A 22,173-nucleotide genomic window follows, 5' to 3' on the forward strand; every position below is an offset into this window, starting at 1 on the left:
TTTAGTCTAAATGAACCCTTTAACCCTCTTTTGTACTACTTTTACATTATATTTGTATACTTTTGTATGCACGTTTTTTTGTTTAACTTCAAATCCCCGCAAACTATACTAAATGAATGAATTTTTGAGAAAATTTGACACCATTAAATTCGTCGCACCTTGAAGTATTTTTAAATTTTTTTGGGAATTTTTCATTTTTTGAATTTAAATTTAAATTTTAAATTTGGACCGGTTTCGTACCGGAAACCGGTCCGGTCGGTTTGACCGGCAAACCTGACCGGTTACCGACGGTTAGGTAAACCCTGGCTCCGCCTCGCCCCGGCCACACCGCCGTCCTCCGCGTCAGGCCACGCCGCCGTCCGCCGCGCCCCAGCCACGCCCACGCCGGGCCTCAGCTCCTCCGCGGCCTGCCGCGCGGCGCGGCCGGCCTGGGCGGTCAGGGGTGGCCCAAGCGGGCCCGCGTCCAGGGCCGCCGTGAGGCTCAGCCGTGGGCGTCCGGCGTGGGCGGGAGCCGTGCGCATCGCCCTGCGTGCGGCGCCCGGCGCCGCCGTAGTGAGCTGCCGCCGTGGGCCGAGCCGTGCGCCTGGCCGTCCTCCTCGCCCACGGCGGAGCTCACGGTGGAGCTCGCCGGAGTACCCCTCACCGAAGTACCCCTGCGATGCCTTTTCCGCGCGGAATCTGCTACCTCTGCCGCCGCAAAACAGATCTTGGGGTGCACTGCCTGGGATCGTGATGTGGATAGTGGATACAACGCCGACTACCTGAGCTCCAATCTGGTAAGTTGCGTCGCCCATCTACTTAGCCGGCAGCTTGATCCGACTTCTCCCTTGTAATGAATATCATGGGGCGCTCATTGATTTTCCCCTGCTCTATGATGTCTCTCTTCACATCTCGGTGTGCAGGTGGTGGGATGGTTCCAAGTGATTAATGGCCTGCATCAGCAATGGTCATTCACGTAGTCGCTGGTAACTATTTCCTGGGTTTTATTTCGATCTAACTCCTGCATTCATCTTCTCTGCATTGACTACACCCAACTGAACAGGCGCAGAACTGTGATAAGGTGCCATCGAGTACAGATCAGAGGATGATGTGCTTCATCATCGAGTACCAAACACTAGGGATCTTTTTATTTATGCTTGATTCATCGAGTACCAAACACTAGGGATCATCTCACTAGATCAATTCCTACTATTAGAAAAGAAGAAGAATGATACTACTCCAAAATAACTTCAGAGATCAATAATTATCATCTATCTCCGCAAACAACGCCAGCCGCCGGCAATGTCTCTGGCGGCGGCATCCACATCCACCTTTGCGGCGCTGCGCCTCCATCTTCATCAAGTGAGTTTATTCATCTGGTTGTTTTCTAGAAGTTTTTGTACTTTTCATTTTGTTAGTGGCCTCCATTAGGCTGGCTGGCATGGCGTTGACATGCTACTGAGCTTGATTGATTTCTTTGTGGCGATTCATCTGGACTCAATTGATTTCTTCTCTTTTTCCCTTTATTTTGTACCTATGGTCTTTATGGGGATGCTCTGAATTTGTTGCCTCTTTAGAGGATGTTTGTGTTTGCAATTATGCAGTCCGACCCAAAGTAATAAATGAATAAAAAGCTGATTTCAACTGTGGTTAATACTCTCATCCAAAGTTAAATGGTCAATGAATGAAAGCCAAAAATAAATCTAAAAATGCAACTATTCTGGAGGAATGGCATCATTTATTCTTTTCTTTTCTTTGCTCTCAGTTTCAATTTATCTCACCTCTTTGTGCAGATTGTGGAACAAGAAAAAGGTACAAAAGAATGCCATATCAAAGCAACCGGTGAGCAAGCACAATTGGTTAGGCATATTTCAATTCTATATTTCTCTTTTACCATATTAATTTCTGTTTTTCTTTTGCTGTGAAAATCTAAATAGCTAGACTGTTTTTTATGTTTACTGCAGTGTATTCATTCAATTGTGTGTTACAATTTTTGATATAGTCATGTCCATGCTGAAATTGTTTCCTCCAACTTGAGAGGTGGTAAATCATTCTCTCATTCGGAACAGTTGTAGAACTTGTAATCTAAGTTTAATATCTTTGGAAAGTTATTTGGTGATGTACATCTTTATGATATGCTCTAGCATAAACACAAGTGTTATTTGGGTGTTTGTTGACGTGGAGCAACAATTATGGTTTGTGTTATCCCAAATGGTTGAAATAGAAGTTTCAGATTTAAAAGTAGAAGATGTTCAGACATGACAAGATATATGTGTGCTATATGTAATGACTGAAATCTTATCTTCTCTCCTGCATAGGTGACTTTAGCATATGCTTCAGATATGTAGTCCTCCATGAAAGCTGAACTGATGATAAAGGATGATATGCTGCTGGTGAATGGGTGACCTATAAAAAGTTGAATTAATCCGTTGGTAACATGCTTCTCACCATTCTGAGATCCTTCATTTACTGATAGTTTATTGCTTTTTACTGATATTATGTATACACGAAATTATTGCTCTATATTGATTTATAATGTATACTTTTGCAGATGCATTGTATATTGCTCTATACACGAAATTATGTTACATACCTGCATCAATTATCTGATGATTAGGGTCAAATAGGATGGGTGTATGGCTGAATTTCATGTTTTCATGTGCCTCTTTTTTTTTGTGGATTTGATGAATCAGATACCTCTGGACTCTGGTGGTGATACATTACTGTGCTTGCATCGCTTCATTTAAGACATAGCCACCTGGGGATGCCTTCCTTGATGATAAGACTCGGAGAAGCTCTGGATAGGGTCACTGTCGAGTGTTTTGGTAAGCAAGTGACAAAATTTAATCGGAAAAATGTATTGTAGTTCTTTTTTGGTGTCCGTCTTTGATAGGTTTTTTGGTTGGTCATTTGCTGGCTCATTATTGGAGTTCAGGTTTTGTTGATATCACTACGATTATGCTGTTCTTGGAAGTTTATTTGGGCATTACAATAACATGTCTTTTGGTTTGGATTGATCGGTATGGATCATGTGCTATTTTTTAAATATCTAAAATTTATCCGTGGCGTTAACACGGGCATGCTTACTAGTGGTCGTATAAAAGGCCTTGGCATAGCTGGTCGCAAAGAATGCAAAAACTTGTGCAAAGCCGATAGCATCACTCAAATAACGAGCCACTACTTGATACAGTACTAGATAGTAGATAGCTGTGTGTGCATTGACGAGCACTCACCCAGAATGAACATTCAGACTCGACTGACATTGGCAGGCATGCCATGATGATTAGTACGTACAAAAGCAACTGATAAACGAGCCATGACCTTGGCTCATGCGCTCTGACTGTGACTAACTCGATTAACACATGGACTCAAATGAACTGATTCAAAAAGAACCTGCTGGGTACCAATACTACTGCTAGGTAGTACGTTACTAGTAGATAGTGTGTAGACTCGCGCCTTCGGGTGGTCGACGCCGCCCAAGAGCAAAGCTGCAACCTGCACTTGTGCCCAAGAACTGAGCAAAGCTTCTTTTTCGTGGGTTCGTACGCATAGCAAGCAAGGAGTAAAGAACAAAAGGAACCCCTCCCATCTTTCTTGCACAGAAAAGAACAAGAAAAAAAAGATCAACAGTGGGGTTCGTAAAGAACAACAGGAAGAGCAAGGATAGACGACTACAGCAGCATGGACGGAACGAAGAAAAGGAACCAGCAGGATGTTTTAATATAATCGAAACCACACTGGTAGGAAAAAGGCACTAGAGTATTTTCGAGCAACCGTACGTTTAGAAAGTGTGGCTACGAACGAAATCTGCGTCTGAGTTCATCAAACCAGCAGTCGACGAACCAGGCTAACACCAGAAAAAAAATAAACGCACAAGAAAGGCCGGATGCACAGTACCTTGGCAGGCGTCCCGCAGATCCAAGGGCCGGTGGCCACCCGGCCAGCGAGCACGCGCCCAGGGTTGGCCGTGAGAGGTAGCAGGCCAGGACGGTGGAGACGGCCGCTACTCGGGCTCGGTGGAACGACAACAGCGGTGAAGCTAGTGGAGTGGGAGCGGGCCATGGCGCCGGCGGCCATGATCGGACGGGAGCCTGAGGACTCGGGTGGGTTTTCGGAGGAGAAGCAGCGGTGTTGGCGTGTGTGGTTGGTAGCAAGAGGACCAGCGTGTGTTTTATAGTGGGAGCGAAGCGGTTTGCGGATCCTGTATGCGTGCTGATATTTTTACTTTTTTTGGGACGCCCGAACCCGGTAGCGTTTCCTTGGGCGTGACTCCAGCATTCTCCTGCTCGACTCCCCTCTCTCTTGTGTCTCCGATGCCCGCCGTGGGCCACGCACGGGACGGGAGAAGACGATGACAGGGCTACGTGCGTGCTCCTGGGCCCGTCCGGTCAAAGAGCCCGAGCTTTTTGCCTGCGAAAACAAAAGCGGCAGCTGGCCTGCACGTACAGCGCCATGAGCCCAGAGCCGTTGTGCGTCCTCCATGCATGACGGTGCTCCTGGAGAGAGCGACCCGTCCGTTCCGTGACCAACCTCGGGGTCGCACGGCGCGTCGTGCTGTCGTGGAGTGCAGCTGTGCGCAGGTGCAAAAGCAAACGTACGTACAGTATGCGCTTGACTGCGCGCGGGAGTAGTGGTAGTGGAGGTCGCTTGCTTTTCCCTCTCCGTATCATTTTACCGCTACCTTTTTCTTTCTACCACACGAATTTATAACCATGCCGCGTATGCTCAACCCATCCAGATTGCCAGCCAAGAAAATTACGTTGCAGAATGACAAGTGCCATCCAATATGACATGGAAATTAAAGTGCAAGACAAATCACTGGCTTTCTCATAATCAAATGTTATGTTTATTTATTTATTTATTTATTACCAAATGCATGCTGCCATCCCTAGAACAACCTTGTTATTAACTTGCCTCATGCTTGCGTGTGTGTGTGTGTTTTTCAAAATTGACTTACTTCGGTTAATTAGCTCTGGTGCGTATAATAGGTTTTCGATGTTCAACAACTGAAACGAGCATATATACCATTCTCCACACAAACGGGTTTAGTTTATTAAACCAATTTGCAGGTTAAAATTTGTGCACTTACTCTCTCTGGTAGATATTTCTTTCAAAAGATAATGTTTTCAAATTTGCCGCTTCATATCCACTAAGGGGCAAAATGGTTATTTCAACAATAGGGAGATGATCAGACCGTATAAACCTCAATATATAGTCAGGGAACGTATCATATGTAGGAGATGGGTGAGTGGTTTCGCAAAAATGTAATTATAGGTGGGTGGTTAAGTGCAAAACTTACTTAAGTCCCTCGTGTCGTTGGATCAATATCGTGTGCCTCGGATTGGAAGTTTGCACGGAGAGTTGGTTTGAACTAAATATGTTCCCCAATAGTTATGGCACACTAATCTGGTGATGATAATTAATTTTGGTCTTTTTCGCGAGCAAATGAGGGACATACACAACTACGTGCGTATATAATCTTAATTTTTGGAAGAACAACTAGAATATATATGATGTGTTTGGACATGATTTTTTAGTTTGTTGTTAGTGCAAAGTAGTTGTGTGAAACTTCTGGGGAAAAAAGAAAGGAGGATGCAAGTAATAAGAGAGATCAGTATGTAACTCAAGTTTGGATGTCAAATAATTCAAATCTGTCTAATGAACCTTATGTCCTTGCTAAAATTATAAGACGATGTACTAGAGTAAACAGCATGTCTAATGAATCTTCTGTGCTTTTGATATTTCTAAACTTGTAAACAAAGAGCTTTTGGTTGGAAAAAGCAACTATGCTTTCTGCTGCCTTTGGGTTACTTTCCCTGCGCTCTTTTCTTCTTTGTTTCTATTGGCAGGGCTAGCTCCTGCTGTCTGTCTGTGTCACGTTCAGTTCGGCGCTGTCCCTGCTCGCGGTGGCAGGGAGTCCAATCCAGCTGATCGACGTGATGCTAGGCGCTGCAGCCATATGGATGGGATCGGACATCGGTGCTGCGGCGTTCCGCGTGTGCAACCACTGCGGTGGTGGTTGCTGCCGGGCCGGGCGGTCACGGTAATCGTGCACGCAGGACCATGACGCGCCCAAAAGGAAATTAACGCTCTCAGCCGCGGCAAGGCCGCAGCAGGATACACACGTTCGTGCTTCGTGGCGGGTGCGTGGGAGCGAGACTGCGTGTGATTCCTATGTGAAGCAGGTGACGAGGAGGATTGAAAGGGGAGTGATCGATCGATCAAGAGATCATTCAGAGTGCACGGAAAGGGTTGTGCATGGTTGGTGGTTCGTGCGAGAGGTGCCTGCCTGCGTGTGCTTGGATGAGGCCGTTGGGTGTTTAAGGAATCATGTGGCGGCATGTGGCCTCGAGTTAGGAACAACATGCATGCATGCATGCATGCCCTCACCTTCAGGCAAGGCGCCCCAACATGCCTGCATGCACTGTCCCATCCCAATGCGTGTACCATATCGAATCCACATGCGCGTATGATCTAGCTAGCTATGCTGCATATGCAAAGCTTTTGTTTTTTTTTTAATTTTTTGATTTGGTCACTGGAAAAGTATGTGGTTATTCTTAATGATCCGGCTTTAATTTGTCATGCCAATGCATGAAGCTAATCCACACACCCATCTCCTCTTCCAGCCTGGCTTCCGGCCACCTATCTCTCTATATAAACACCTCTTGCCCCCTCTCTCCCTCTTGCATGAGTACTTCGCTGCAGGCATCACCATTTCATCTCTTGTTGGATAGATACGCTGTGCATTTCTCGATCTCCTCATTGTCTCTCTATCGATAGCCACTGCGTGCGATTTGCAGCAAAGATTGACCATGCTGGGTGCTCACACCGGCAGCTGTCGACGCAACTCTTCAGCGACATCGACGGCGAGGTGGATGAGGACGAGGCCGCCGGCGTCCTCGTCTGCTGCCGCCGTGGCTCCCAGAAGAAGGCCTTCGCCGCTGCCGGCGAACAACGACGACGCCGCGTGCGGCAAGGCGGGGAAGGCCGCCAGGCGACGCGACGCGGAGGTGAGGAGGAAGATGGAGGCGCTGAGGCGCCTCGTGCCGAGCGGCGGCGACGAGGTCGACGAGCTCCTCCTCCGCGCCGCCGGGTACATCGCGCGGCTGCAGGCGCAGGTGATGGTGATGCAGCTCATGGTCGACGTGCTGGAGCACACCAAGGATTGATCATCCCGGCCGTCCCCTTGTTAATCAGTCTTGCTTTTGATGCATGATTAGGCTCTTGAGAGATGAGACACATACATGTACACAGAAAGAACACACACCAACAATCATATATACAATCAATGATGCATTCTCTTTTTTTTTTTCTTGTAAGGGACCGGACTTCCGTTCATGTGCTTCTTGGTTTCATTCGTTTGATGATGAGATTTGCATCAGGTGAACACTGGCTGTGCCTTATCTTGTTTGAGTAACCACTAGTCTATCAACCCGTGCTTCCACACGGGCTAATTAGAATTAATATAAGAATAAGGTCAATAATTATGATTATCTATCTCACGCCTTTTTCATCTATTAAAATTATAATTATAATTCTAACACATACTCTAAAATATATATTTTCATTATTTAGTTACAATAGATTTCATTTTGTGCACCTCCATATGTATTCAATATATGTTTAATTGAACTATTTATTTGTGAATTGGTATTATTATCTCTTTCATCATACATGAATACATATGGTGACATATATCGTGGGTAGTATTTTATATATAAATAATATATTAATAATGATAGAAATAATAATTTTAGAATTTTATATTAGCGCACTTTAATATATTATTATAATTATATAATTTAGATTCAGATTTATGAGTAATTTAACTTGTAATAATAATGGCATAATTGGATAATTTATATGTAAATTTAGGGGGTATTTGTATTATTTTTATAATGTCATAGGTGGGTAATTTACACAAAATTTAGGGGTTACTTTTGATTTTTTTTATAATAGTAGAGGTGGGTAATTTAGACACATATTTAGGGGGTTACTTTAGTCTATTTTCATAATGACAGAGGTGGATAATTTATTAGAAAAGATAACAGATCCGATGGTTATTATAATTAGAGTTGTTGGATTGATGACTGGATGTTTCTGATTTTTGTAATTGGATAATTTATATGCAAATTTAGGGGGTATTTGAATTATTTTTATAATGGCTTAGGTGGGTCATTTACACAAATTTAGGGGGTTACTTTAGATTTTTTTATAATGACATAGGTGGGTAATCTAGACACATGTTTAGGGGGTTACTTTAGTCTATTTTCATAATGGTAGAGGTGGGTAATTTATTAGGAAAGATAACAGATCCGATGGTTATTATAATTAGAGTTGTTGAATTGATGGCTGAATGTTTTTGATTTTTGTGAGAATTTCTAGGATTTCTCTATTTTTTCAGAGTGTCCACCTAGAATCCTAGATGGCTTCACGTGAAGACTCCAAATGAGTCTCCAATTAGTAAAAGTAAGATGGGTTTTCAGCGCTATAGCCGTGGACTTCCATGGCAATAGCGCTGAAGATGGGACATGATGTGGTGCAAGTCCAAGTTGTTTTTTTTTGAACGAATGTGCACAGACCGTGCACCGTTTCTATTAATATAGAAGAGTCAAAATACCTACCTAAAGCCCTGGGAGGCTTCAGGTAGGGGAACAGGCGAACAAAAATAAAACAAGACTGAACACTTAGGAAAAAGTCCAAGTTGTTGAACACCAAGTATTTGGCCAACCATGATAAACAAGTCCCAAATTCAAACTTCGCAAGTAGGCTAACTTCTTGAACCAATGCAAGAGTCCAAGTTGCCGGTTTCGGGCCAAACATCCTTGTATCCAATGCCATCTTCCCCTGAACCTTGCACTATCACACCGCACACGTCCATCAACGGTGTGTTGGAAGCTGCTCACCACGGAGGAATGCGTTGATCAGCGTCAGCGCTTCAGCAGGCTTGTTGAGGGGCACCAGGTGGCCTGCGCCCCGGACCGTCACCATGCTCAAGCCATGGTACTCCACAAACCTCCCAGCAACCTGCATTCCATGTTTTCCCCCTCATTTCGGCATCGCTAGCTACTGATATGTTCGATGCACGAGATGTTCAGAGAAGCTGCTGGTTCAGACCTGTTTGTCGAGGTACCAGGGTTGCCACTGGGTCTTGATCGGCAGGCCAAGTGCTTCCACGCAGTACCGGGAGCCGATCACTGGGAGCCAACCATCTGCATCGCCGCTGCATTGACAAAGAAAAAAAAACAGAGGCATTTTGGACAGAGTGATTGGTGGGTGTTAAGAATTTTCTTGAGCATGCACTTGTCAGGTTTCAGAGAAGGTACACATGGAAAGGTAACAAATGATGCCTAAGATGCTTAGATGCAGAATTTGTATGACTTCTCAGTGCCGTCGAAGAGCCAGACCTGTAGAGCCAAACTCTCAGTCCTGCTTTGATGAGCTTAGAGTATATTGGTAGGACCGAGAATACCGAAAAATTGTAGGAGTTCTGGATGAGATCACTGCAAAAGAGGTGGATAAGTTCATGTTCTTTTTTGTTCCAGAAGAATTGAATGGCTGGTACTCGAATATATCCAAGTGAACAGCTATGTGGTGGCGATCCACCTGCAGGCATGCCATTTCCCCGGGAGCAATCCACTGAAATTCGCATGAAATGCTTTCTGCACTTCCTGCTTGTTGAAGTAGTCCTCAGGATAGGATGAGTAACAGGGATCATAGCCAGAGAACATCCGTATCCTTCTCCTGAACTGCTGACGGCGTCCCGAATATAAGCATCATTTTGAGAAAGACCTTTGGACTGGAACTGTCTGCATTGATGCAAGTGTACTTTACCTGATCATTCACGAAGTTTGCAGATGATGCTGAACTCTGATTGAGAAGGCATTTGGGGGCATATATGTTGTACATGTCGATCTCTTGGTACTGACCATACAAAATGTCCATGGCGGCGTTGCAACCATCAGACCAGTTAGAAATCTTGAAGTCACAGTGCTTCTTAATGCGGCTGTATACTTCATCCGACACAATTGCGTGGCTCCAGGCATACTCAGCTAGACCTTTCGAATCATAGTAATGGTTAGTGGCAGGATTGCCAACCTGCAATAAGTCCATTGCGAATGTGTTATGTTCTTGCAAGAATTAATTTCTTATACGCCAAACATGAATATAACTCTTGTTTCCATTCAGACCCTGTTTAGTTTTCAAAATTTTTAATGCGCTATAGTAACTTCAAACGTTTGGCCACTAATTATGAGTATCAAATATGAATAACTGATAAAACCCATTCCATAACCCCAGGTGAAATCGCGAGATGAATCTAATGAACATAATTATGCAATGATTAGACAATGTTGTGCTACAGTAAACAACCTCTAATGATGGATTAATTAGGCTTAATAGATTCGTCTCACGATTTCTCATCCATCCGTGTAATTAGTTCTATAATTAGTCTATGTTTAATACTTCTAATTATTATTGCAAACATTGGCAAAAAAAATTACCCAAAATTTTTTACTAACTAAACGGGCCTTCGTAGTTTATGTGCCCAATGTAAATTTATCATAAGTCTAAAAAAACTTCAGCAGTGTCCCAAAAGGCTTTTCTTATGTGTGTTCTTCTGTTTTCTGAATTTTTATCTTGATTTATATTTCATTTGTTATTGAGAAGACTTGTAACCAGAAATGCATTTTTTTTAAAATAATTATCATGCAATATAAATATTCACAACAAGAAGACATCTTATTCGCATGCCATATCTTCTTAGCCATGAAACAATTTATTTAAAAGGACAATTTCTGCACCATTTTATCTTACATTATTAATTGGAGGCTCCTTTGAAGCATCCACATGAAGGCACATAGGATCTTAGGTGGACACTTAAAAAAATATAAAATTCTAGAAATTCTCACAAAAATCAGAAACATCCGGTTATCAATGCGGTAACTATAATCATAATAGTTATTAGATATCCGACAACTATAATCATAATAGTTAATAGATATGTTATCTTTTCTAATAAATTACCCACCTCCACAATTATGAAAATAGACTAAAATAACCCACTAAAATCTATCTAAATTGCCCATCTCTGCCATTAAGAAAGAATCTAAAGTAGCCCCCTAATCTTCGTGTAAATTACCCACCTATGCCTTTAAAAAATAATACAAATAACCCCTAGATTTGCATATAAATTATCCAATTACGTCATTATTAAAAGCTAAAGTAACCATATATAAATCCGAATCTAAATTATATAATTATAACAAAATATTAAAGTGCACCAATATAAAATTCTAAATTACTATTTCTATCATCATTAATATATTATTTGTATTATTGTTTATATATAAAAATACTACCCACAATATGTGTCACCATGTATTCATGTATGATGAAAGAGATAACAATACCAATTCACAAACAAATGGTTCAATTAAATATATATCAAATACAAATGGAGGTGTGATGCAAAATGAAATCTATTGCAATTAGGTAATGATAAGTATGTATTTTAGAGCATGCGTTAGAATATTTAATAGATGGAGGGGTTGAGATAGATAATTATAATTATTAGCTATATTATTTTTATATTAATTTTAATTAGCCCGTGTAGGAGCATGGGTTGATAGGCTAGTAAAATCAAATTTGAATCCTTACAATGAACCCCTTGATGTTGATATATGCTTTGCCCTTCTTCTCCTTGTTCCTCTCATAAACAAGATCAACAAGTTGTGGCACATAATGACCTGCGACACTGGAAAGTTTATATCTCTTTTCTTTTCTCAAATATGCAGGAGGTATGAGTATTGTTGCATTAAGAAGAAGAAAGTATTCAAATACAATAGAAACATACACAGAACACCCAAATCATCTCTAGGAGACTAGGAGAGCCCTAGATTACTAAGGAAAGAAGGAAATGAATTTTTTCTACGCTTCTGAAATCTCACGCTAGGAAAGGATACCTTCCCTATGGTACTCCAAATTTTCCTTGGAAAGAGGGAAAACCCATAGGAAACCATGGAATTCATTAGTGAACACACTCTTAATAGATTACATTCGCGCCACAAAAACGTCAAAAACAACCTACATAAACAACACCAAGCTCAGATTTCTTCTTCAGTAATGCACAGAAGAGAGTTTTGTAGACATTTCTCCACACATGTTGCTGTCAAACTAAGCGCAATGTAACCCATGAACCTGCGACACTTCTTTAACCATTCATTTTAGGGAAGTGTATCTGGAGACCCAATAAATCATTAAAAAGTAGGGCGATTAATTCAGCTTGGTTTCAATGTGTACGCAGAATGAATTTCCGTACTAGGTTTCAAGCAAAGTAGGCCAATTAGTTCAGCTTAGATAGAATTCATGTTCTCAAATTCAGAAATCCAAGAAAAAAAGAACATGTTTAACTCAATTTCTTTTTTTTAAAAGAGGAACTATGGCAGGCAAGAAGCCGGTGTGAACATTTTTTTTGCTGAAGTACAAGTGAATTGCCCATCTCTCCCTTTCAGCTTAAGTTTTTAGGTAGAATTGGTTGGTGTATGCAACTCAATATGATATCAGGGTCAGAGGTCTCGAGTTTGAATCCTGACAGTCGTGATTAAATAAGTAATTACAGCCGACTTCTATTCCACGTTTAAGGCATAGTGGAGCCTACACATGCCCTATCAGCTTAAACTTTTGGGATGAATTGGTTAGTGCATGCACTCAATATTATTGATTGGAGGTTCTTTCATACAAAGATTTGTGAAAAAGAGGGCAGTGGAAAGAAGATAAAATTAAATCAGCTCAGCTTACACTACCAATGTAATTCTCCCACCATAAGATTATAGGTGAGCTCGTTGAGACCAGAGTTCTCTGTTCTGAAGAATTGGATGACAGCCAGCGTACTGTGTACTGTGAAAACGAAGGCTGAAAATGATGCCATTATTCTTTCAAAGTGCTGCTTTCTGAACCCAAATTTTCCAGTTTGCGTGATATAATCTATTAGTCGCTTAGGAGATGGTGAGCTATGGGTTGTCACAATCGCGGACCCTGTGGAAAGACTAGCTGTCACCCTGTTCTAGAAAGTAACAGGTGATTTTTCTGAATTCCAGATGAGATGGTGACGTTATTTTGTCGGGCATACTTGCAATATTGAGAAATCCAAGCAAGAACAGGAATACTTGGCATGATGATCAATCCAAGAAAGAATAGAAGGTTGGTGAAAGTCTGTGTTACTACTTCGTCCATTTGTAGTGTTCAAGATTCCTTCAAGCACATTGTCTACATTTCTCAAAAGAAATCCAATCAAGAATAGAATGCAGAAGGGTAGCATATAAAGCTACACTCACATGTTTCATGCCAGATTTTGTGTGTTCAAGATACCTTCTAGCACATTATCTACGTTTCTCAACAGAAGTAAAGAATTCTAAACCATGCCCATAAGTCCAAACCAAGGCTAGACCTTTCGTGGTTACCAGTCAAAATTACCTGCATAGCTCTCTCCTGCAATGTAGAACTCTCTGTCCTTGTACTCCGGAAATCGCTGTAGCCAGTTCTCTAGGAAGCTATAAGCGTCTTCAGCTAAAAACAGAAAAAAGGAGAAAAGTATTACACAAAAACCCATTTGTTAATATTTAGAGTTCTAACCCATTTAATCAGTAACCACATAACAACCGAGATCTAACAGCAATGCAAAGTTTAATATTCAGAAGAAATTGAGTTTTATGGCCTTTTTTTTAAGTAATAGAGGGTCAAGCAAAACTTTGTTTTGTAATCAATTTACCTACAAAGTCATCATTCAGTTTGTCAAGGTCAGAGGATGTGTTGGTGTAGGAGAAGCCAGCCCCAACAGGAGACTCCAAGAACAGTAGGTTAGCCTCTGGCATGCACAAAAAACAAGACTTAGCATTGTTCTTCAACCAAACTCAGAAGCATGCATGTACTGTAAGCAGAGCACCTTTGTTCCAGGCGTACTCATTGAACTTCAGGGCTGCTCCTTGTCTGATAACTCTGAGAGGCCCCAGCTCAGATGCAGCTCCATAGCCAATCGAGGAGCAACCGGGTCCTAAAGTGGCAATCAATAGTTAAAACTTTCAAAAACAGAAGCGCAAAAAGGAGCAAGAACAGAAGTGCTACCATGATCACAAATACCAAGAACTCGATCGCCAAAGGAGCAAAGCCCACTAATTTCCGGTGGAAATTAACACTGAATTTTTTAACTGCTAAAGGTAGTTCAAGCGACCTCCGTTGAGCCAGAGGAGGAGCGGCTTCTCCTCCGGCGTCGTCTGCGCCTCGAAGAACCAGTAGAAGAGCGCCCTCCCGTGCCGCTCGTTCACCGTGACGTAGCCGGCGAACTGCGACACGCTCGGGCTCTCCGGCTGGCCGGGGAGGCGCGCCACCCTGTCGGCGTCCCGCTGGTTGCTGGCCAGCGACAGCGAGCACGAAGAGAAGGCGAGGGCGGAGACGAGGCAGAGGCAGCGCAGACCTGCAGCTGCCATCGCTACGGGTGGTTTTTCAACTGTCAACTGGAATCGATGAGTTGAGGTCAGGGGCTGGGGTTTATCCCCAGAGGGGGTGCTGGGGCTCGATGTGTTATGTGTGCAAGGCCTTGTTCAAAGGAGGACGATGTCGTCGGCTTAGAGTGATGTGGTGGAGAGATATCATAAAAAAAATTACACTAGCGACGAGTATTCCGCCGCTAGCTTATGACACGCTTCCCAAAGTGCTGTGAGAGACGATGCACAAATCGAGAATGATTTGTAACCTGGATTTTTCTTTTGTGTTGTTTCTTATGGCCATATCATCTGACGATATCGTCATCGTCAGTACATTTGGAGGAGGCCTAAGTGTGGGCGCGTGAGTCCTGGTAGGCGTGTCCTTAGACTTCTTAGCAGTCCATTTGGGTTCGAGCCCGTGATCAAAGTTCCCAATTAAGTTCTCTCATGATTCCCCAATATTTATGGGTGCTTTAAAAAATGCACTGCTCGTATTTTTTTTGAAGCCTCCACGTGAAGTCACTTGAGATTCTAGGTGGACATTCTAAACAATTAGAGAAGTTTTAAGAATTCTCACAAAAATTAGAAACATTACCCACCTCGGCCATTGGATCTATCTTTTTCTATTAAAGTACCACCTCTATAATTATAAAAATAGATAAAAGTAACATCTAAATATGTATCTAAATTACTCACCTCGGCCATTATAAAATATAATATAAAATAACCCTCTAATAATGTATCTAAATTACCCACATCTGCCAATATAAAAAATAATTTAAAATAACCCTCTAATCTTTATAAAAATTATCCACGATACTGTTATAAAAATAATACAAATAGCCCCTTTAATTTGCATATAAATTATCTGAATATGTTATTATTAAAATTTAAAGTAATCCCTAAATCTTAAACTAAATTATATAATTACAATAAATTATTAAAGTGCTCTAATATAAAAATTTTAGATTATTATTTCTATCATTATTAATATATTAGCTGTGTTATTTTTTATATAAAATACTACCATGCCTATGTGTCATCATATATTCAAGTATGATGTAAGAGATAAAAAATACCAATTCACTGACAAATGATTCAATTAAATATATATCAAATAGACATGGAGGCCAATGTGATGCAAAATGAAATATGTTACAACTGGATAATGATACATATGTTTTTTTTTTCAGTAGGAGGGGCCCCCGGTGCGGCGGTGCCAGCCCCAGGGATCGAACCCGGGCTGCCGTCGTGGGAGGGGGCTCTAGGAGCCACTCGGGCTCAACCCCCTGCCGATAATGATACATATGTATTTTATAGTATATGTTAGAATACTTAATACAGAAAGAGAGCGGGAGATAGATATTATAATTATTAGCTCTAAGTCTTAGTTTTATATTAATTTTAATTAGTCCGTGTGGGAGCATGAGTTGATAGGCTAACGGGTTAATAGGCGAGTGACAATTAACCCCGGTGCAATGTTTCGCACCTTGATGTTCCTTGTTCAGAGCACAGGAATGTTTCAGTTACTGCTTTTGGTGTCTGGAATTCCTACGAAGCAAACGGCATGAAGGATGAGTGGAAGTTCCAGAGGATCCAGGATCCCTGTGAAGAATCGTACAAGAACCGAAGAAGCCCTAGCAGAGGCGCTTCCTGATTTCAAAACACGCAGAGGCACACATTTGGGGAAGACGATTTTCTTGATTTGTTTGTTGAAAAACAGTACAGGGTAGACACACATTGAACGGAGCGACGCATTGCTAGCTACTACACCACGTGAATACATGAACACGCATAGAACCATGTTTTTGGACTCGATCTTTCCTAGTGTCTTCCGCCGGGACACCTATCAGACTCTGACTGACTGACTGACAATGTAGATTTTTTTTTTTGAAAAAAAAGAAACTTTATTGATCTGAGACAATTACATCAAAGTGATACAATTATATAAAATCTATTTCGAACTCTCCATAACTAAGATGCACACAACCTATGAAAAAGGAACAAAAAAAGAGAACGCCATGACCTGAAGATCATGCCGTAGCAAACTACCACAAGCGACTTCACCTTCATCCGCTTCGCAAAACAAAGCAGCTCTTGGACTATGAAGTAGGCTCCCGAGACAATGCCTCCAACGAGAAAACGGCACGCGCACGTGCCGACATTGCAGTGGCCCAACCAATTAAGGCCAGATCAAAAGTTTTCACCTGAGAGAGTAATTCATCTTAATCCAAACAATGCCTTCAACAAGGTCACTGCCAGATTCAACCAATTAAGGTCAGGCATAGGAATTTCTTCCTGGAACCGGTGAATTAGTAACAAGTACCACCACAACAAAGTCACACCGTGTTGCTTCCCCCTTCTTACCAGGCCAATGCTTCCATATAGACCAGACTTGACCCACTTCGAACGGCCACGAACTCCAAGTCCGGCAGACCATCTGAACTCGTAACCTGAGATACCATGCTGCAAAGTAGCCACTGGGTACCCGTGCATAATCCATCGGAACAAAGTGCAGATGAAATCCGTCTTCGAGTAAGAGAATCCGCGAATAAAGCCAAGGTGAATCATGTCTCTTGGTCTATATGAAAAACAAAGGCGAAATTGAAGATGTCATCACTAGAAGTAGTTGCAAAGTCCGGAGCTAGTCCTTCCAACACCAAAGCTGAAGGCGCAACTGCCGGAGAGGAGTCACCACCGGAGGCCAAGCCGACGTCAGATCTGCATCCGGGGGCCCCGAAGCCACCCATCGAGGACCATACGGAACTGCTAAAGCGGCCAGGCGCTGGGAAGAACGAGACCCCCATGCTGCGTCGGAAACACCGCTGAGATCACCCAAGAGGTCATCTCCAACTCCGTGAAGCCAGCGCCACCACGCCTCAACGCCTTCCGTGCTAGCCCCCACCGAGGGCACCGTCCCCTGCCCCGGGGCTGCCGGATGCGGATGCGAACCCGGCGCTGCCCAGGCCACCGCACCGACAACAGCCGGCCGTGGCTACAACGAAGACCCGCTCCGATGAGATCCCACGAAGACGGGACCGCAGAACCGGCGATGCCAGATCCGGATCAGCCGCGCCGCAGACCCGCTGGAGTCACACGCCGGTCGCGGGACTCCCATGCGGGAAGACCCTGAGGGGCCCGATCGTTGTAGCCCGTGGCCGCCGCCGACCTCGGTCGCGCGCGAGCGGCCATCGTCGCGGCGGCGCCGCCTTGCCCGTCACGGGTGCCGAATGAGGGACCTCCGACTCCGTGGCCACCAGATCCGGCAGACCCACCTGAAGCCGGCAGCCATCGCGGGCCACTCGCGAGACCTCCCAGATCCTCGCTAGCCACGCCCATATGCGAGGAAAGGACCCCGCCGCTGCTGTTTTAGGAGGGACGCGGACTTCCGGACCCCTGCTCAGGCAGCGACGAGGTGTGGATGAGGTTGGGGAGGGGCTGCGGCGGTGTTGGCCTGGGTGCCGCCCGTGAAACCCCTGGGAGGAGGGCGACGCGAGGGCCTCGGTAGAGAGTTAGATGCCCCCTCACTGACAATGTAGAAGGAAGCACTTGTTGGACATGGACTCATGGTAACACGACGCGTGCAGGCACGCAGCGCAAATACAAGGGAAAGATACCTTGCAGGGTGCCTCTTGCCGTAGAGAGCTCTGTATCTTCAGGTAGCCTTCCTCTTGGCCTTCATCCTTCTCCATATGTCCTTGCAAAAGTGCTTGGTCATGTGGACAAGATGGGCGAGGTGGAACCCGTGGGCGACGTGGAGGACGGTGTGCTGGTGATTCATGGCCTGCTGTGCCACCGGGTTCATCTTCTGGGCAAGGGTCGGTATCTTCAGGAGATGATGAACCACCATCTCGCCGGACACTTCAAACTGGCTGGTTCCTACAGACAAGTACACACTACACTTGGTGTAAGATAAGGGATTGAGAAAAAAGGCCCAGGGGGGCCTCGGATGGCGGTTATGCTCTCACCCTTTGAGAGCCCACCACCACCGAGCTCGACGCCGGCGAGATCTCCGACGATCCTCCGGAAGCTAACGGCGAGGGAGAACCAGCACGTCCACACCGTGATGTGTGCAACGCCTGGGGCTCCACGCGGCACGAACCAAGAGGTACGTGCCCATGGTAGATCTGTTGCACCCGCTCCGTCTCCCTCCCCTCCCCCCAACCTGACCTTTGGGCCATGGGCGTCAGTAAAACCAGGTGAGAGAGCAGGGGAGCAACCACCACAACCTATACTCGCTAATCGCCATTCCTGTGGCACCCTGTCAAACCCTATCTCCTCTCGTGAGAGCCCTCGGCGCTCTCAGAGAGGGGATTCCACTTCCTTTTCTCCACATCATGAGAACCCTTTGTGTTCTCGACTCGAAATCAGGAATCCCGATCTAGCGGAGCGAGTTCTGCACATCTGGAAGCGCAGTGAAGCCGTGGGTGCTTGTGAAGAAATTCCGATTCCAATCCCCCTAAATCCTCAAGGGCGCCCTACAGCATAGAGACCGTGGTCTACACTTGGTGGGGATACTTGATCCTTTGCCCAAGTGACGAGATCGAAACCTAGGCAGATGGCTGACCGTGACAGTTTTGGGGGACCAGCGTGCGCCGATGGGTGGAGGCCGCCCTGAGCGCGGTTTTGGAGCTCAGAGATTTGGTAATTTCAGAGACTTCCCGCAACATCCTTTCCATCCTAGATATGAGCAAGGAGATTTTAGGGACAGAAGAAATTCTTACACACAGTGGAGACCGAGAGGTTTGGGAGGGGTAACATTCAGAATCAGAATAGAGATAACCAGTTTGATCTCAGAGAGAACCTCAATCAGAATAGAAAGAACATGGAAGGGAGCGAGCCGATTCCAGAAGGAAGTAGGAACTCTGAGGATACCCATCTGAAGGAAACCGTTCTGTCTGATAATTCTGATAGACTGGGATCAGGTCGGGATCACATGGGCAAGGCTGAAACTTCTGAAGCGTTAAAGAACTTGGGAGAAAAAGAGAGCATCAATCCTAGAGGGGTTTGTAGTAGATGTGGCAGACTTGGCCACAACCCAGAAGATTGTCAAAAACCAATGGTTTGTAGCAGATGCAAAAAAGAGGGGCATGTGTCAAGAGTCTGTGAGGAAGTTTTGCCTTGGGAATGCATAGCCCCCTTTGTGGGCCTTGCATCTTCCAGCCAGGGTTTTCATGTGATACAAAGCGAAGGTTTGGAAGAAACCAACAAAGAAATGGTTAATTGCGCTCTGATAAAAATCATTACAGGCTCTGTTACTGCAAGGCAGTTAGAAAATGAGTTCAAAGCCCAATCTGGTCCCCAATCCACTTGGAGGTGGTTTGCTAAAAAAATATCTGAGAACACTTTCTAGATGAGGTTCCCAACTGCCAAGAAAATTGAGGAATTGTCCTTCTTTACTGGTATGCAAATGGGGACTGTCCCAGATGTCACCTTCAAGGTTGAACCCTGGAATGCTAATGTTGGGGCCAAGGGCAAACTGGAGACATCATGGTTTAGAATCTTTGGACTACCCATGGAGAAGAGATCTGAGAAAAAGATATGCATGGTAGCCTCCCTGGTTGGTCTACCTTTAGAAGTGGATAAAATCAATATGAAGAGGTGGGATTTTGTGAGAGTAAAGATTGGCTGCAGAGATATGACAAGAGTCCCAGCCATGGTAGAAGGGCTGTTGGATTTTCATTTTTATGATTTCACATTCCAAAGAGAAGTTCCTACAGAAGGTGTTACTAATGTAGCTGGAAATAGATGGACTAGAAATTCAGATAGACAGGAAGAAGACAGTCCCTCTCCAAAAAAACTAAAAAGAGGTGACACCAAGAGAATGGATCGAAGCCAAGTCATTCCTAGTGGTGACTCAAACAAAGGGAAGAGCTCTGAGGTGGAAGTAACAGAAGGAGGGAAAGAGCACCGACAGATGGAGCAAGATCCAATAGGACAAAAAGAAAATAGTGTTCAGATTCAGGAGAACTTCCAACCCACAGAGGAGGTATCTGAGGTTCAAGTAAGCACAGAGAATGTTAAAGAAAAAGATGGGGAGAATGAGAACTCTGATCAGGGATTAAGCTTTGATGACATCATATCTCCAGGAGGAGAACATTTCACTTTTGGCTCTTTCCAAAATGTGGAAATCAAGAACTTGTGGAAGTTTGACACTGGCAACAACTCTTCTACAGTGATCAATGAATATGGCACCAATTGGGTTAAATCCAAATCAGATCCATTGGTTGCAGTGGAGGCAAAGCAAGCTCTTCTTTCTGGCCAGCACTCACCTCTAGAAGCTGTGCATGAAGAGACACACCTTGTGGCAAATACCCAAGAGGAACAAGTTGGTAATTCTGATGAAGACTCTACAGGAAAGGTGTCTATCCCAAGTCCATATAACAGCACTCAGGAGACTGCAGATTGGTCAAGCCAGGACTTCCTCTCCAAAGAGCTGCCTGATGTGGGGGAAAACCAGCCACCCAAGCTTGTTCAGAAACAGAGTGAGAGGCTAAGGAACCAAGGTAACAACAACATCAAGATTACAGAGAAAGCAGAAGTTCTCCTAGCAAAAAAGAATCTAGAAGGTAACTCCTTTTCTTCTCAGAACTCCTTTGCAGTTCTAGACAATAATGATATTATTATTAAAGCTGGTAAACTAGGTATTGACTCTCAAAATTTAAGTTATGAAAAAATAGATTTGCTAAGGGAATTGGAAAAAGCAAGAGCAGGCTTAAAGGAAAAACAGACCACCAGTGAAGTAACTGTAGAATGTGTAGAAAATACTTCTCTCCCCTCTGAGGAGCTGAAGTTCTTAGAATGGCATTCTGAAAAATCTGATGACGAAGGTTTCCAATTGGTTTCCAGCAGACAGTCTAGAAGAAAAAAAAGAGCTTGACTCTTAGGCCTAAGAAGAGACCTGGGAGATGTGATCCCCCACCTCATGAGGGAGAACACACTCTTGAGGGAGGAATACCCAAGATTTGCTCTGGGTATAACCTCAGAGAAAAAAGAGTCCCAAATTATAAACTTAAATCATGATAGGGGTTCTCTGGAATTGTAGGGGGGTGTCCAAAAAGGGCATGTCCAGTATGGTGAAGGAAATATTGCAAGACTATGAGGTGGATTTTGTGGGGTTGCAAGAAACAATGAGAAAACAATACTCAGACAAATTTTTTAGGAAAATTGATTATAACAAGAAGTTTGCTTGGCACTGGGTTCCTTCCAATGGAAAGTCTGGGGGCATTCTCTGTGGTGTGAATCTAGACAGATTTGAGGTCATAAAGTTTGTAGAAGGGGCCTTTACTGTAAATGCAATTGTCAATGATAAAAAAGAAAAGAGAACACTCTCTCTAGTGACAGTTTATGGGCCAGCTCATGAAGAGGGCAGAGAAACCTTTCTTGCTGAGTTAGCACAGATTTGCACTACAAATGTTTATCCTATGATTCTTGGAGGTGACTTTAACATTCTGAGATTCAGTTCAGAGAAAAATAAGAGTTTCTCAGGTAATAAATCCACTGATATTTTTAATTGGGTCATTAATACCCATGAGTTGAGAGATTTACCTTTAGTTGGTGGGATGTATACCTGGAGCAACAACCAACAAGACCCCACTTTGGAAAGGCTGGATAGAATCTTAATCTCAGAAAGCTGGGAAAGTCTTTTCCCCTTATCTAGTTTGAGAAAATTACCAAGAGAACTCTCAGACCATAACCCTCTGTTGTTATGTAC

General features: G+C 43.8%; 1 protein-coding gene and 1 long non-coding RNA gene across 3 annotated transcripts; one reads left to right on the forward strand and one right to left on the reverse strand.

The window, feature by feature from the left end:
• The first annotated feature begins 326 nt into the window (after positions 1-326).
• On the forward strand, positions 327-3,000 carry LOC120667267. 2 transcript variants are annotated; one of them, XR_005672117.1, is made up of 6 exons: positions 327-776; positions 903-965; positions 1,043-1,341; positions 1,773-1,838; positions 2,298-2,411; positions 2,673-3,000. It is a non-coding gene; the product is annotated as an uncharacterized LOC120667267 (long non-coding RNA). The 2 variants fall into 2 exon arrangements; XR_005672116.1 differs by having other exon boundaries at positions 330-776; positions 1,773-1,821.
• A 5,666-nt stretch (positions 3,001-8,666) lies between these two features.
• On the reverse strand, positions 8,667-14,575 carry LOC120667270 (serine carboxypeptidase-like 26). Its single transcript, XM_039947359.1, has 10 exons — positions 14,207-14,575; positions 13,922-14,029; positions 13,748-13,843; positions 13,453-13,545; positions 11,638-11,726; positions 9,814-10,077; positions 9,586-9,728; positions 9,387-9,482; positions 9,097-9,202; positions 8,667-9,006 (listed from the first exon to the last, which is right to left on the reverse strand). Exons 1-10 carry the CDS (start codon positions 14,460-14,462, stop codon positions 8,860-8,862), a joined length of 1,398 nt encoding a protein of 465 aa, XP_039803293.1. The 5' UTR covers positions 14,463-14,575; the 3' UTR covers positions 8,667-8,859.
• Between the last annotated feature and the right edge of the window lie 7,598 nt (positions 14,576-22,173).

Source organism: Panicum virgatum, chromosome 3N (assembly GCF_016808335.1).
Source record: "Panicum virgatum strain AP13 chromosome 3N, P.virgatum_v5, whole genome shotgun sequence".
Classification (NCBI taxonomy): Eukaryota; Viridiplantae; Streptophyta; class Magnoliopsida; order Poales; family Poaceae; genus Panicum; species Panicum virgatum.